The sequence below is a fragment of the Corvus moneduloides genome, chromosome 32 (assembly GCF_009650955.1).
Source record: "Corvus moneduloides isolate bCorMon1 chromosome 32, bCorMon1.pri, whole genome shotgun sequence".
In the NCBI taxonomy this organism is placed as follows: domain Eukaryota; kingdom Metazoa; phylum Chordata; class Aves; order Passeriformes; family Corvidae; genus Corvus; species Corvus moneduloides.
In genome coordinates this window covers 108,045-123,906 of record NC_045507.1, presented here as the reverse complement: position 1 = coordinate 123,906, position 15,862 = coordinate 108,045, and the positions used below count along the sequence as shown (strand labels likewise).

At 53.2% G+C, this 15,862-nt stretch overlaps 2 protein-coding genes across 2 annotated transcripts; both read right to left on the bottom strand.

The window, feature by feature from the left end:
- Positions 1-5,518: 5,518 nt before the first annotated feature.
- Positions 5,519-7,172, bottom strand: LOC116437081 (olfactory receptor 14I1-like). Its single transcript, XM_032094648.1, has one exon. The coding sequence runs from the start codon at positions 7,067-7,069 to the stop codon at positions 6,254-6,256; it is 816 nt and encodes a 271-aa protein (XP_031950539.1). The 5' UTR covers positions 7,070-7,172; the 3' UTR covers positions 5,519-6,253.
- Positions 7,173-12,567: 5,395 nt separating this feature from the next.
- Positions 12,568-15,188, bottom strand: LOC116437059 (zinc finger protein 239-like). The gene is made up of 3 exons (XM_032094618.1): positions 15,064-15,188; positions 14,212-14,290; positions 12,568-14,025 (listed from the first exon to the last, which is right to left on the bottom strand). Exons 2-3 carry the CDS (start codon positions 14,261-14,263, stop codon positions 13,016-13,018), a joined length of 1,062 nt encoding a protein of 353 aa, XP_031950509.1. The 5' UTR covers positions 14,264-14,290; positions 15,064-15,188; the 3' UTR covers positions 12,568-13,015.
- Positions 15,189-15,862: the final 674 nt, after the last annotated feature.

The following is a 15,862-nucleotide window of genomic DNA, read 5'->3' as shown; positions in this document are numbered from 1 at the left end:
CCCCAGGATTCCAGGTGGGGCCTCACCTGTGCCAGGTACAGGGAGACAACCCCTGGCCTGATCCTGCTGGACACACAACTCCTGATCCAAGCCAGGTGCCACTGACCACCTGGGCACACCTGGAGACATGGAGACACACATGGACACACCTGGGCACACCTGGAGACATGGAGACACGCATGGACACACCTGGGCACACCTGGCTGGCATCCAGCCACTGTCCCCAGCACCCCCAGGTCCTTTCCCGGTTTTCCAGCTGCTCTTCCCCCAGCCTGGACCGTTCCATGGGGTTGTTGTGACCTTCACTCTGTCCTCAGCCCATCGCACGCCATCGGTCCCATGGATGCCATGGCTCCAGCCTGTCCCCGTCCCTCTGCAGAGCTTCCTGTCCTCCAGCACATCCACCCAGCTCGGGCTCATCCATCAATTTACTGAGGGGGCCCTCAATTCCCTCGTCCAGATCATCAAGAGGCGCATGGAACAGGATCATCCTGGAGGATTCCAGACATCCCATGGAGCCAAATCTCAGGCTCGTGGCCATTTCATCTCGAGGTGTCTCAGAGACCACGGGTGTCCCAATGGATCTGATTTTCTCCCTGACCCCAAATTCTCCTGTTCTGGATTCCATTCCCTGGTAAATGGGCACCTCTGCTGATTCCCATGGCTGTGTGGGGTGTGGTGATCCCAGCTGGATTCCCAGTGCCCCCCCAGATCTGTTCCATGTCTCCCCTCCACACCTGGATGGGGATAAAATACAAGGAAAGGCTCCTAAGGTGGGAGAAGGGCATGGAGAGATCCCTCATAGATTCCGGGCAAAAGGGACTCGACTGGGGGATCCTGATTGGATTTATCCCCAGTCAGAATCAGAGCGGGAAAATGAGAAGCAAACTAAACCCTAAAGCACCTTTTCCCAACCCCTCCCTCCTTCCTGAGTCCCACTTTATTCCCAGTTCTCCCCCTTCCCTCCCAGCAGTGCAGGCAGACAGGAATGGGGGTCAGGGTCCTCCTCAGGAAGAGGAGTCAGATCCTCCCCTCCTCCAGGTGGGTCCCAGCCACAGGGTTGGTCCTTCAGGAATTGCTCCATTGTGGGACCCCCTGTGATCATAAATTCTGCCAGGACCCTGCTCCAGGGGGGCTCCTCTCTCCAGGGTTCCTCTGCCAGGACCCTGCTCCAGCACAGGCTTCCCACGGGGTCACGGCCTCCTTTGGGGAACGATCTGCTCCAGTGTGGGATCGGGCACGGATTGCAGGTGGATTTCTGCTCCATCATGGATCCCTGGGAGCTGAAGGCGGATTTTTCTGCTCCATCATGGCATGCAAGTGCACAATAAAGCCTGAGCCAGTCCCCCCCCCTCCTCTATTTCCAGCCGTGTCATCGGGGTGGGGGAAATTTGGGGCTGTCACTGCAACTGCAAGAAAACCAGAAACTCTCCAACAACATCTTTTAAGTGTTTAGAGAATCAGGCATTACTTTATTCTGGCCAGGATGTGCAATGGAAATTATTTCATCCACACGTGCCTGGACTATGCAGTGAAAGTCATTCCTTCACACCTGGTTTTTTACCTGACTTTTCAAAAATTTATCCATAAAAAAACCCCAAAGAAATTCTCGTTCATTGGTTCTAAATGACAATTCCTACTATTTGATCTCCTGTTGGTTATTGATCCCTTCTCCTTCAATGCTCATTTGGTTCTCGTTTTTTGGTGTCTCCGACTGCACCCGCGGGTGATGTTTGTTAACGCTCATTTATCTCCTCTCTATGTTCGGGCTCCTTAACCTGGAGCTGTTAAACTCATCAGGCTGCACAGAACCTCACTGACTCTTTAGAAGAGAAACTTCAATTCCCCTCCCCCTGGGCAAAGACGAAAGAAATCCGATTAAAGTTACATTAAAAATTGTAGAAGTTGTAAATAATAACAATAAAAAGTTGTATCATTTCCAACAGGGAGACCCCCCCAGCCCCACTCCTGCTCCCGGCTGGGCACGGAGCTGCTCAGACATGAGGGGTGTGTGTGGTCCTGATGCCTCCCCCATGCCCCCAACCCGTGCAAAAGTCATGGGGCAGTTTGAAGCCATTCTGGGGGTGAACGTGGGCCTGTTTGGGGAGGGCAGAGGGACAATTTGGGGGGCTCTTGGGGTGTTGTCGTGTCCTCCCTTGCCCCAAATTTCCCCCTTCCTCTGGCGCTCCTGAGGAGATACTTTAACATTCTGAGGTTTTGAGGGGATGGTGCTTGGATCTGGAGCTTGCTCCCCACGCTCCAGGTCTGGTCCCAGGACAGCAGCGACTGTAGGAAAGGGCCACCCCCCAGTGGGACATTTCTGGCTCAGCTCTAGACAGAAGGAGTGGTAAACTGAAGGCCCACACGCTGTTGTCCAGGAGATGTTTCAGAACACAGAAACCCAGAATGTTTTCATGGGGATCTCTAACTGCAGAGCGGGCAGCTGGCACCTGCTTCTCGCCCAGGAGCCGGGAACGAACCTTGGTGGTTTAGCATCTGGCACTTCCTCCAGAGATTTTCACGGAATAATGGAATATCCTGAATTGGAAGGGATGCACAAGGGCCATCCAGTCCAACTCCTGGCCTGGCACAGACACCCCAACAATCCCACCCTGGGGCTGGGAGCGGTGTCCAATGCTCCCGGAGCTCAGGCAGCCTTGGGGCCGTGACCATTCCCTTGGGAGCCAGTCAGTGCCCGATCACCCTCTGGGGGAAGAACCTTTCCCTGATATCCAGTCCAACCCTCCCCTGGAACAGCTTCAAGCTGTGGTCTCGTCACTGGTCAGCAGAGATCAGAGATCGGTCTCCTCCAAGTGCCTTCAGCCGCTCCTCCTACGGTTTCCCCTTGAGGTCTTTCATCATCTTTGTAGCTCACCTTTGGACACTCTCTACTAACTTCAGATCTTTTTTATGTTGTGGCGCCCAAGCGCCCCCAGCACTCGAGGTGAGGCTGCCCCAGTGCAGAGCAGAGAGGGACAATCCCCTCCCTGGCCTGACGGGCCGTGCTGGGCGTGATGCCCCCAGGACACCGATGGCCCTCCTGGATGGCCCTCCTGGCTGCCAGGGCACTGCTGACTCATGTTCAACTTGCCATCGACCAGGACACCCAGGCTCTCCAGCCTCTCCTCCCCCAGTCTGTCCTTATATCCAGGGTTGCCTTGTCCCAGGGGCAGAATCTGACACTTTCCCTTGTTAAACTTCACACGGTTGGAGATTGCCCATCTCTCTGATTTTTAAGGTCTCTCTGCCCTTGAGGGAGTCAACAGCTCCTTCCAATTTAGTGTTGTCTGCAAACTCTGCTTAGTGTTCCTTTGAGCCCCGCATCCAGACCCTTAATGAGATGTTGAAGAGCACAGGGCTGACAGTGGAGCCCTGCAGGACCCACCAGTGGCAGGTCACCCATCTGGTGTCACCCCAGTCGCTGTCAGCCCTTGTACCTGACCCACGAGCCAGCTGCTCACCCATCACATGACATGTTTATCCAGCTGGGGGCTGGACATTTTCTCCAGAAGGATCCTGGCAGAGACAGTATCTAAAGCTTTACTGAAATTCAAAAAGATGGCATCAGCTGTCTTGATCAGCTAGGTGGGTTCCAGAGTCGTAAAAGGCAATCAGGTTTGATAAGCAGGACTTTGCCCCTCACGCAGCCACGCTGCCTCTGACCAACGAATGCATTGTCCTCCAGATATTTTTCAGTGCCTCCCTGAAAAATCTTCTCCATAGTTTTACCAGGCATTGAAGTGAGACTGACAGGCCTGTAGCTTCCAGGGTCATCCTTCCTGACTTTGGAAAACTGGGATAATGTTAGCCAGCATCCAGTCAGAATGGACATCTCCAGATTCCCAAAACTGTTTAAAAATCATCAAGAGAGGCCTTGTGATAATATCAGCAGTTCTTTGAGTATTCTTGGATGAAGAGAATTAACCTGGTTAAGAGGTTAAGCTGTGCAGTTTCTTATGTAAAATAGGTTTTTCACACCATTTCGGTCACGGATACAATGCTGTTTATCATGGGCATTGGCAGCTACCCGAAAATAACTGCCTGAAGGTATTTCAAGTGACTGCTCCCATAAACCCATGAAAACTGGCCATCGTGTGGTGCTTAAGCTTAATTGGCCTGTTTCGTGAAAGATGCATTTAATTCCTTCTCCCCTGGCCTAGTCCTGTACCACCCGGGCGGTGAAATGGCTTTGCTTGGTCGGATGGAACTGGGCTTGGGTAAATAACTGAACCACTGTCCTCTTTGTGTGCTTCCACCTACGGCTTGTGCTTGGGTTAGTCCGGGCACAACCTCCACATTCACCGTGGGAACACTTGCAGGCTGTCCCATCTGTTAATTCAACTGATCCTGAAATAACCTCGGTATCTCGGTCGCCGTGTGTGGCACTGTTTGGTAGCAGTTTGCCGACCTTGACCATCACCTCTGGTTTCAATTTTGTTTAGGGGTATAGACTCTACATCCTGCAATTCCCCCTCTAAGAGTCTCTCTCTCTCCTATCCATCACGAAGCTCTGTCTGAAGTCCAGTACGATTGGACTTGGCAGCGAGCAGCCCCTCTGCCTTCAGCATCTTTTCCTTTTCCTGATCACGTTCAGCAGCACCACCACCTTCCCCGAAGCCTGCTCTCCTCTCCAGGGGATCTAAACCCCCTGAACAACAGCCAGCCCTCTGCGTGTGGGACCAGGCTTTATGAGGACCATTTACTCCTGGGAAAACCCCTGGTTCCCAGTATTCCTGGACATCCTCTTCTGCAGCTTCTTTCTGCTCCCCAGCAGCTGCTGCCCACACTTCTGCCATCTCTGCCTGCCCTTCTACAGCCTCTCCCTTTTCCTTCGCTGGCTCATCTTCCCTTTTTCCACTTCCTGCTCTCCTGGCTCTCCCTTCTCTTCCACAGCTACTCTTCCACAGCTACTTCTCCTTCTACAGGGAGCTGTTCTGGTTTGGCCAAATTTAGAAATAGATCCTCTGAGAGAAGGCACAACCACCCCTCCCCCCACCAGGTTCGGGAAAAAATAAATTTTCCTCGAAGGAAAGTGAAGGAGATAAAACCATTTATTTACCAAACACACAGGAAAAGGAAAATAATGCTAAATAATAAAATGTCTTGCTGTGGAGAAAAAACCTGGGAAAAAGTGTTAAGAGTCCTCCCTTTGGCCTCCTCGGAGCTGGGGCTTGGCCCAGGGCCAGGCCCTCTGTGCCCAGTGGAAAGTCCTCCTGATGTGCTCTGAGGTTGAAAGCAGTCCAGTAGAAAAGGGAGAAAATCCGAAATTCCAGGGAAGGAAAAGCAAAGTTCAACTCTCAGTCTCTCTCTGGAGAAAAGGAAACTGAAAAACTAGCCAAAAGCTGACTGGAAAGCAGCAAGCTGGGTGCCTCCTTGCTTCCCTGCGACAGCTGGGAAGAAACTGCTATCTCTGTGTGACCTTGAACAAGCTGCAAACTGCTTTGAAAAAGTTTTGCTCAGTTTTTCCTTCCCCCTCTCAGGCTCAGTTTAGAGGCACAGAAAGGCACAAAGTTAATTTTTGGGCATAGAGCAGCGACATGGGATACACATCATAAAGTCACCCCAGGACACCAGCTTTGTCTCCTTGCCCGACACTTCTGTCTTTTTCTCCTTCTCCTCATCCTCCTCACCCTCAGTACTACTGATTCCTACCCTGGCTTAGTCACTCTCTTTGCTTCTGAAAGTTTCCAAGCCTGATCTCACCTCTCCCTTTCACACACTAACTCTTCCTGCAGTTTCCCAGCTCTTCCTCATCTGAACCGCTGTCCACATCCTTGTGTTCACCCTGCCGGCTCCTCATCCCTGTCGATGTGCCCAATGTCTCTCTCAATGGATTCTCCCACTCCGCAGCCCGCGGCGCATTTGTCTGGTAAAGTCCCTTTCCATATTCAGCAGAGATTCCAGTTTTGCTCTCTCATTCTGCTCTCCATCTGAATATATTTGTAAGGAGTTAACCACATTTTGTAGAAATTTGTCTCTCTCATCTTGCTTTCTATCTAGATATTTTAGCAAGGAGTCATGAATCCTTTTATCCTTTCGTGCTGCCATCAGCTTTGCTACCATCTCAGAGGAAGGATCTTGGACGAACAAGTGTTTGCAGTGTCCTTTATTTTGTTTAAATGTACAGAGAGCACAATCCCTCATCTGTAGTCTCTTGGTCATGTTCAACAGATAGAGAATTGTTTACAAAAGAGAAGAATAATACAATTCACACATTAGCACATAAAAAAAGAATAAAGAAAGACCCCTACAACTACCACTGAAAACCTAAGAAGGCAGACTTGGAGAGGGGTTTCAGGCAGGCAGGTGTGCCAGTGCTGACATACAGGAAGAGCACGGCCAGGTGAGGGAGGCACGTGGAAAAGGCTTTGTGCCGGCCCTGCTCAGAGGGGATCCTGAGCACGGCCCTGAAGATCTGCACATAGGAGAAAACCATGAACACAAAACAGCCAAAGAGCAAACAGACACTGACAGCAATGAGCCCAAGTTCCCTGAGGTAGGATTTGGAGCAGGAGAGCTTGAGGATGTGTGGGATTTCACAGAAGAACTGGCCCAAGGCATTGCCCTGGCCCAGGGGCAGGGAAAATGTATTGGCCATGTGCATGAGAGCGTAGAGAAAGGCACTGGCCCAGGCAGCTGCTGCCATGTGGGCACAAGCTCTGCTGCCCAGGAGGGTCCCGTAGTGCAGGGGTTTGCAGATGGACACGTAGCGCTCGTAGCACATGACGGTGAGGAGGAAATCCTCTGCTGAGAGGAAGAAGATAAGCAGAAAGAGCTGAGCAGCACATGCTGAGTAGGAGATGTGCCTGGTGCCCCAGAGGGAATTGTGCATGGCTTTGGGGACAGTGGTGCAGATGGAGCCCAGGTCGGTGAGGGCCAGGCTGAGCAGGAAGAAGAACATGGGGCTGTGCAGGTGCTGGCCGCAGGCTCCGGCGCTGATGATGAGGCCGCTGCCCAGGAGGGCAGCCAGGGAGATGCCCAGGAAGAGGCAGAAGTGCAGGAGCTGCAGCTGCCGCGTGTCTGCCAATGGCAGCAGGAGGAAGGGGCTGATGGAGCTGCTGTTGGACATCTGCTCCTTATGGTCATGGAAACTGCCAAAGACTAAACAGGGAAATTCAGAGAAGCTCTTCAGCAAGACTTTATTACTGTCAGGAAAATTAATCCACCAACACCAGAGGTTTATGTCCAAAAAGGAGACAGAGGAGTCCTGTTACTTGATTTGAATAAAGGGAGAGGCCATGGGGGATTCCCCTGGGGTCTCTCAAATTTTTGGAGGCCGCAGCCTCCTTTTTATCCTGATTTCCCAGCTGCATTTCCCTCTCTCTTTCCCCATCAGCTGAGGTGCTCGAGAGGTACAGACTTCCTGAAATGCCTAATACCTAAGGTTCCCTTCTAGTCTATATCCCCCCTTCATTTTAATTTTTATGGAATTTATGGTTCTTCCCATCGCTTCTTTCATCTCTCAGTATTTATCTTTACCTTTCAGCAGACCCACAGTTTGTTCGTAAAGACAAATCCTGTTGGAGAGGATGAAAGTTTGGTAAGAAAGTTTCACAGATATGTAGGCTTGGCAGAAAGATCTCTGAATGTAGAAACTGAGGATGAGAGAGAAATGAAAGCAAGTTTTGATACAGAGTAAAAGATGTTTTGCTGAACCAGTGATCGATGAGTAACTGAGAAGGCAAAGGTTGGAGATGAGTTGGAAGGAGATTTTTATGATTAGGACAAAGGTATGTGACTACAAACAAAGACATGTTTTTCACCAAGTAAATAAGTCTCAAGAAGAGCATAAGTCAATAGAAAACATGTTTTTACCAAAAAGAGAGATATCGCAGTCAAACAAGAAATGTCGATGCAGGAAGAAGAAGAGAGGTCTGAGAATTTTCCACTGTAAGCTTAAATTGTAACTTACTTACTCCTGTGATTGGATAATAATGACTATAATACGGTGATGGCAGTAGCAATGATAGGCTATAGGCAAATGTAACGGTATTGTGTATGGTGCTTATTGGTTGTTATGTGTTAAGATACTCAGCAAAGAAAAGTATAAAATGCTTTGTAACGTGAACAGCAAGCGGCTTCAGGTATGCCTACAGCTGGAGCTGGCAGCTGTAGGGCTGGCTCTGGATACCCACTCCCTGAAATGCTGTAACTTTGCCTATGCAATAAACAGCTTTCAAGAGAGCTGCCTGAAGTCCAGACATCCTTCGTGAACCTTTCTCCTATAAAATCTCTCTCACTCCTTTCATCAATCAGTGGAATTCCTCCCATTGTTTCTTCCACCTCTCAGTATCTATCTTTACCTAGGAGCAGACCCACAGTTTGTTTGTAAAGACAAATCTCTCTCATTCCTTTCATTATTCACTGTGAAATATCTGAATTGTGCTTTCCTGTGCTGGGGGTGCTGTGTAGCTCTGAGGCTCCAGCTCTGCTTTGTGCCGCTGAGCTGCAGAGCAGAGCAGGGCCCTCTTCCCTTGGACTCTTTAAGTGACACTTTACTGTGCCATAAGTCTCTCCTGATGGGAGAGAATTTGCTGAAAGTCCTTGCAAGGAGTTTCAAGGATAAACCGAGACTTTTCCTTTAGTTTCAATGCTTCCAGATAGTTGTTTATTAAGTCTTATCAGAGGAACAGAGCCACTAGCATGACCCAGGTACAGCATAGAAGACAGAAAAGTAGGAGTGAGTCTAATTATCAAGATTTACACAGCCTTTTAAAGATATTTTAACCAATGGTTACTAAAAACATACATTATTTTCACTTTCCTACCAATTATTCAGTAACATGACTAGGAACTGCGGAATTTTCTATCCAATTATTCCAAACTACTTTTACTGCAGAATATGGAGTAGTAGAAGAAGGAGAAGAAGGTTTAGAGAACAACAACCTCCATTTTGATATTTTTTACTCTTATCTATTTACTACAAAAAGAAGCCTAAAACCTCTCAATTTTTTCACCCTGTGACAATCTTACATAGTAGTCTATCACCTAATTCACACCACTGTATTTTCTAGTTGTTGTCTGACTGTTGGTAATTTTTTCCAAGGTTGGAGGCTAAAACAGTGTTGTTCAGGGGGGTAAGAACCCTTAAAAACAGGCAGAGAAATATTCTTGGCACTCTGGGTTCCTACATTAAGGGCCAGTCCCTTTTACAGCACTTGGAGGGGCCCCACCCCCGGGTGTTTGGAGGGAGGGTCCGGGGAGGGGTTCCTGTGCTGCTCTGTAGGGAGGGTGAGGCGCTCAGGAAGATGCTCTTTTCCACAGAGGAAGGAGGGATGTGAGGTGCAGCAAATGTTACCCTGTGGTTTTAGTATTCAGACACCCCAGCCCACCTGGAAATGTCCTTGAGAAGGCTGAAATTGGCCATCGCCCTGCTGCCCCCAGTGCAAACCTCTGCCAGCACTGACATCCAGGAGGGCTGCTCTGCCCCTCAGCCTGGTGCCAGCTGCTCTGGGCTCGCTCCACTCAGCTGCAGGAGCACTCCCACAGAGGCTGCTCTGAAGGAGAACTGGGCTCTACTGGGAGCAGAGGGGTCCTGTTCAATGTGCACGCCTCCCCTTTCCAGCACAACTGTGGAGAGAACGATGAAGAGGACAGGATGAGGATGCGGATTTGCCTGGGCAGATCAGCGGCTCTCAGACATCACAAGGGTCCTACAGGAGAGTTGGGCTCTTCTGGAGTGATGCCCAAGCCCGGCAGGACCCCCTGTCCAGCACAATCAGGTGTGTTACCGTGCTGGCTGCAGTGACTGAGCATCTCAGCGCCCGACCACGGACTGCATGGTCTCAAGCCGGGACAATTAAGAGACTGCTCGGGCAGTTTGTGGCCATGGAAACACCTCCAGGGCAGTGTCAGAGCAGGACAGTGTCAGAGCAGGACAGTATCAGAGCAGGCCCTCCACAGCCCCAGCCCTTGTGTAACACCACCACTTTATTGCCAGGGACCCTGAGGGCAGCAAGAAGAGCAGCACAACCAGCTGGAAAAACACAGAAAACCTCTGTGACTCTCCTCCAGAGGGAAGAAAGGAAAGCAGATGCAGGCAGGCACTCAGGAAAGCCTTCTCACCCAGCAGAGCCCTGCTCCCCCCAGGGAGCAAAATCCTGGGCAGCGGCTCTCAGCTCCCGTGCTGGGCAGATGGAAATGACCACGCATCAGGAGAGAGATGTCTCCGCTGTGCCGGAGCTCTCACTGCCGAGGAAGCTCCTGACTGGGGCCAGGCAACCCCGGGGGCAGAGCTCTGCTGAGTGGGAGAGGAGACCAGGGGGTCTGGCTCAGAGGAAGGTGTCTGCGCTGCAGGGGATGACAGAGCTTTTCAAGTTCTCCCTCCCACGACATTCCTGGTTGGAGTTTCATACAGCTCCCTGCCCGTGTGTCTGCTGCTGGGAGCAACCCTACAGGAACAGTTTCTCTGCCCTCAGATCTTTCCCTGTCACAGATAACAGACCCCAACACCTGCTCAGCTCTGACCAGAAGAAACCTCCCGGTTTCAGGCCCTCCATGGACGTACTCCCACCAGCAGTAAGCTGCTAAGGCACTGATCTGTCACAGGCACTCCCAGGGGCTGCACGGTGACATTCCAGGGGTCTCAGGGCTGCTAAAGTGATATGAGGTCGCCAGCAGTGACAGGGGCTCCATGATGACTTCCCAGACGTCTCTAGGCACCTAAAGAACAGTGAGGTCACAGGCTTCCATCGTGACATCCCAGGGATCTCTGCTTTTCTAAAGAGCCACGAGCTCGTGCAGTCATGGGGTCTCCATGGTATTTGGGGGCTCTTGAATCTGTTAAGGAATCGTGGAGTCACGGGCAGTCACAGGGGCTCCCTGGTGACAGCAGAGGTGTCTCTATGTGCTAAGGAGCCAGTCTGTGACAGACACTCCAGGGCTTCTGCAGTGACAGTCCACGAGTCCCCAGGCTGCTAAAGAGCAGGGGCGTCACAGACACTCACAGGGGTTCCTGTCGTGGGCAGAGTGGGAACTTCAGACCAAGTTTAACACAGAAGGTCTTGTTGAGTCACACGGTGCAGAAAGGATCCCCAACATGCCCCATAGGCCCCCAAAGCCACCAGAACCCCCCAGGCTTTCTAAACTCCTCCAAGAGGAGCCTGGGAGCGGCTGGGTGCAATCCCAACCCCAGACTTGTCAAGAGTTTATGTGTGAAGGATTATAGAGGTGTAATTGAACCTTTATATGACTGTCCCACAGGGTTAACCAGATATATTTATATAAATATACATGATAATGACTAGACATAAAGATCTTAATGAGAATTATTTCCTCCACACTATAGGAGCTATAACAACTATTATAACACAGTGTACTGTGAAGCAATATTGAAGCAATTGTATTAAAGCAATTACATTAAAGCAAACCAAATTATTAAGTAGACATTGATGTCACTCCCCCAGACCAACAACCGTGGGCAAATCTCTTCGGCTCAGCCTTGAGGAGTGACCTTGAGGGGCATCCCCACTCCAGGGAAGAACCTCCACACTCCCCACGGAGGGAAAGGTCAGGAGACGCTGCTTTTCTGGTCCGAGGTGCTGCCCCGTCAGTCGGATGTGCCCGGGCTGTGCCAGCTCAGCAGCCCTGCAGGAGTTCTCAGTGGTGTCACTTGGTTGTTCCTTTCTCCAGGGATTTTACCAGCTCTGCCACAGCTCCTCTCAGGACATTGAACTTTGGGATGGAGGAGCCAGGCTGGTTTCAGCATTATTCACCCCAAAAGCAGCGTGACCCCCCTTCTGCATTCCCCACGGGGGGCTTTGCAAACAGGGCAGTGTTGAAGTTGGTTGAACCCATTCCAGGCAGAGCCTCCTGCTACAGGACCCCCATGAGACGCCCCTGCCCACTGTTCCACCCCTTCTCCTGCCTCTCTCACCTCCTTCCCATCGTCCCCACAACCCCTGCTCCCCCCACAGCCTGTTTGGAAGTGCGCCTCACCGTGCTGCTGAGTTTTGGGATCTCAGCCCTTTCCCACTCAGTTTGAGGGTCCAAAGCCCTCTCTTTTCCTCCCTCTCCCCCACCTTTCCCATCCTGCCCTGAATCCCCAGCTCCCACCTCCCGATCTTGGTTTGGGGGGTCCCACTCCCCTCCCACTCGATTTGGGGATCCCACCCCTCTTTTCCTCCCTCTCTCCCACATTTTGTATCGCCCCCTCTCTTCCCATGCTCCCTGCTCACCCAAGTTCCCTTGGCTCTCAGCTGGGGGGGCTCCCAGCACCACCAGTATGGCCCCAGCTACCCCCACAGGCCCCATCTGCAGCTCTGGCCAGGTGCTGACACCCCAAAAGCAGCCGTGCTGTGCCATGGGAGGGTCCAAGATCATCCAGTGCTGCTTGATGCTATCAGAAGAAATGACTGCACAGAGCAGGTGAGACTTTTTGGAGTTTAAAGTCAACAAATCTCCTCTTCCCAATGAATTTCTGGTGTTAGTCTCCATCCTGACGGATGTTCCTGCCCCAGCGCTCATCCAGTTGCCTGTGGGGAACCAGGAGGATGTGGAGAGCACCAGCTGGGTGTCACTGTTGTGTGCAAGGACGGCGAAAAACAACATAGATTCAGGCCAGAGAAGTATGGTTTTATGCCGTTTAATGCCAAAAACTCCCATCTTTTTATAGCATGGATCACAAAAGAGAAATTACATGATTGGCCCATTGGTAAACCACCAACCAAGGTGATAGGCTAAGAGGTATAACCACCCATTTCAAAATATTATTCTTAGTGAACCAAAACATTCCACTATGTTCTCCCAACAGCCCTGCAGGTGCAAATGTTTACCAGACAGCAAACCGTCAGACAGCTGGCTTGTGTGAGAACAGAGACTTTCACATGAGACAGTAAAAAGTGGAGAATTTTTTCTCTGCTCGCCTCCTCGGAATCTACAGCCAGGTGTCTTCCCAGCATGGGCCACTGGGAATGTGGTCACTGGGTCTCTGCCAACCGTGGGTCCTCCAGTGGGCAATGGGGTTGGAGCAGCACACGAAGCTCTTCCCGCACTCGGGGCACTCGCAGGGCTGCCCTTAGCGGTGGCTCTGTTGGTGTCTGGTCAAGGCTGAACTCCTGGAGAAGCTCTTCCCACACTTGGGACACTCGAAGGGCTTCTCCCTGGTGTGGATGCGCTGGTGGCTGACAAGATCTGAGCTGGTCTGAAACCTCTTCCCACACTCGGGACACTTGTAGGGCCTCTCCCTGCTGTGCGTGCGCCGGTGGGTGAGAAGGCTGAAGTTGCGTTTGAAGCCCTTCCCGCAGTCGGGGCAGCGGAAGGGCCTCTCCTCCGTGTGTGTGCGCTGATGCTTGAGGAGATCCGAACTGCTCCGAGACTTTTTCCCACACTCGGAACACTCATAGGACCGTTCCCCAGTGTGGATCTTCTGGTGGGAGATGAGATTGGACCGAACGCTGAAGCTCTTCCCACATTCCAAGCACGTGTAGGGCCGTTCCCCGGTGTGCACGCGCCGGTGGGTGACGAGGCCGGAGCTGTCTCTGAAGCTCTTCCCACACTCCCCACAGTTGTAGGGCCGTTCCCCGGTGTGGATCTTCTGGTGCCAGAGCAGGTGGGAATTGTCTCTGAAGCTCTTCCCACATTCCAAGCACTTGTAGGGCCGTTCCCCCGTGTGTACCCGCTGGTGGTAGAGGAGGTGGGAGCCATGGGTGTACGTCTTCCCACATTCCCCACACTCGAAGGGCCGTTCCCCCGTGTGCACCCGATGGTGGGTGAGGAGGCTGGAGCAAGAGCGGAAGCTCTTCCCACATTCCGAGCACTTGTAGGGCTTCTCCTCCCCGTCATGAAGCTGCTCATGGACCCTCAGCTCCGACCTCTGGCCGCATCTCCGGCCGCTTTTCCGGCCCAGCGAGGGTCCTTCCTTCTCAGAGACCCCTGGACTGCGTTTGCAGCCCCTCCTCGTGCGGGATCTCCGGGGCTTTTCCTCCCCGTTGCATTCCTGCGCCGTGGAGCCGCTCAAAACGGCCTCTCCCACCAGCTTCTGCCGCGGGCATTTGTCCTCCCTGGGCTCCGTGCTCAGCTCCTTGTCTGGGGGAGGAAGGACAAGGAGAGGATGGCATTTGCCTCCGTGCCACAGAGAAGGGCAAGGAGATCCCCCCAGTCCGTCCCCGGCAGGACGGCGTCGGCAGCGGGGCTGTCCTGCAGCCGGGGGCGATGCTGGGCTGGGAGATGGAGCAGGACAGAGGGGGAAAGGGCCACTGACTTCCTCCTCACCTGCCTGCGGCTCCCGGGGCATCTTCCTCTTCCTCACAGCCTCATCCTCCATCCAGCCAAGGGTTGGGAATGAGAAATCCTGTTTCCGGGAGAAAAACAAGGTGTGAGAGTGTTTGGTTGGGGTTTCCTTTCCTCCTGCCCAAGCCCATCTCTAGAAGTCACTGGATATCCTACATCCATAAAAACCTCCAGATCACCAAGACTTAGCAGAAAAAACTCTCAGAATTACCAAGATTGAGCCCCCCAAGACCTGAATGGATCATGATCATCCCAAAAAAAGCTTTGCAGGAGTTCCCCCTCTCTGGTATCTCCACTTTGGAGTTCTGGGGGTCCTGCATGGATTGAGGGTTCTCCTCACTGGGCCCCCACCCTCTCCAGGCTGTCAGGGGTCCCAGGAATCCCTAGGGTCCCCCCTCTCTGGTCTTCGGACCTCGAGGTTCTGGGGCTGCCTCTTCTCTGGGCTGCTGGGGGGTCCCTGCGTCCCCTGGGGGTTCCCTGGGTCCCCCTCTCTGGGGTCCCACTTAGAGATGGGGGGTTTGGGGGTCCCGGGGGTCCCGCTTCCCCTGACTCTCTGCTTCAGGGTGCGGGGAGCTCCAGGGGTTACCCCTCTTCACGCTGAATCGTGGGGGTCGCCTATCTCTGGGCTACACACCTCGGTGTCCCACTGTTCTCCCCTCTCCTGGCCCCCCCCCCGGGAGAAAACGACCTCCCGGGAATCCCCCAAAATCTCCCCAAAGGGCATTTGCGGCTTAGCTTGAGAGTCCTTCAAGTTCCAAAAATACCCCCTCTCCCCCCAGAATCCTCCCACGGACCGCCCAGGATATGTGGGGCGAGCTCCCCCTCCGCGGTCACCTGCGGGATGGGGGGACAATGGCCCAGGCGGCGGAAGGGCAGCGGACACAGCCCGGGCTGGGACACGCGCTCCCTCTGCTTCCAGTTCCTGCTCCTCCTCTATCCCACGTCTTCCTCCCGCTCCTCCTCCTTTTCCTGTTCCTCCTCCATCCCTCCTCCTCCTCCTCCTCCTCTTAATCCTTCCAGCCCTTCTCCCGCTGCTTCTTCATCGCCCCTGCCCCGTTCCCGAGCCCCTCGGGAGCAGCGGGGATGGAGCCGGGACAGGTCGGGATGGGCAGCGCGGGGCTCTCGGCTGCTCCCACCCGCTGGGAGCGGGGGAACCCGGCCCGGGGAAAGGAGAGGGAAACTGGGAAAACTGGGGGCTGCACATCCAAACTGGGCCTTGCTGGGGACCCTGGGTGGGGACTTGCAGCCCTCTGGGCTCTTCGCAGAGGCCTGGAGATGTTGGAGGGGGGATTGCAAAGACGGATGAGGGATCCCAAGAGTGAGATTTTGGGGACAGGATCCGTGGGGATGGGAATGTCCCGCTCTCTTCCCGGGGCAGGCTCACACCTGAGCCAGGTGTGCAGGGCAGGACCTTGCCCTGAGCCCAAGCCCTGTCCCCCCTGCAGGATCTGCTTCCCACCGGCCTCTTCCTCCTGCGGCCCCAAGCCCAGCTCGGTGCTGAACGAAGGGCGCTGGGCCGGGGTCATCCCCCGGCGGGGGCTGCGCACCCCCTCTGCCCCCTCCCCAAATTCCCTCCCGGGGCAGCAGGGGCTGCCAGGAGCCCTGTGGGCAGGGAAGGGGGTGACACCGGCAT

Bases quoted from the DNA above. Each gene is read 5' to 3' on its own strand.
- LOC116437081 (XM_032094648.1), bottom strand. From the start codon at position 7,069: ATGTCCAACAGCAGCTCCATCAGCCCCTTCCTCCTGCTGCCATTGGCA.
- LOC116437059 (XM_032094618.1), bottom strand. From the start codon at position 14,263: ATGGAGGATGAGGCTGTGAGGAAGAGGAAGATGCCCCGGGAGCCGCAG. The intron at 14,026-14,211 runs GTGAGGAGGAAG...TTCCTCCCCCAG, and splicing joins GCCCCGGGAGCCGCAGGCAG to ACAAGGAGCTGAGCACGGAG.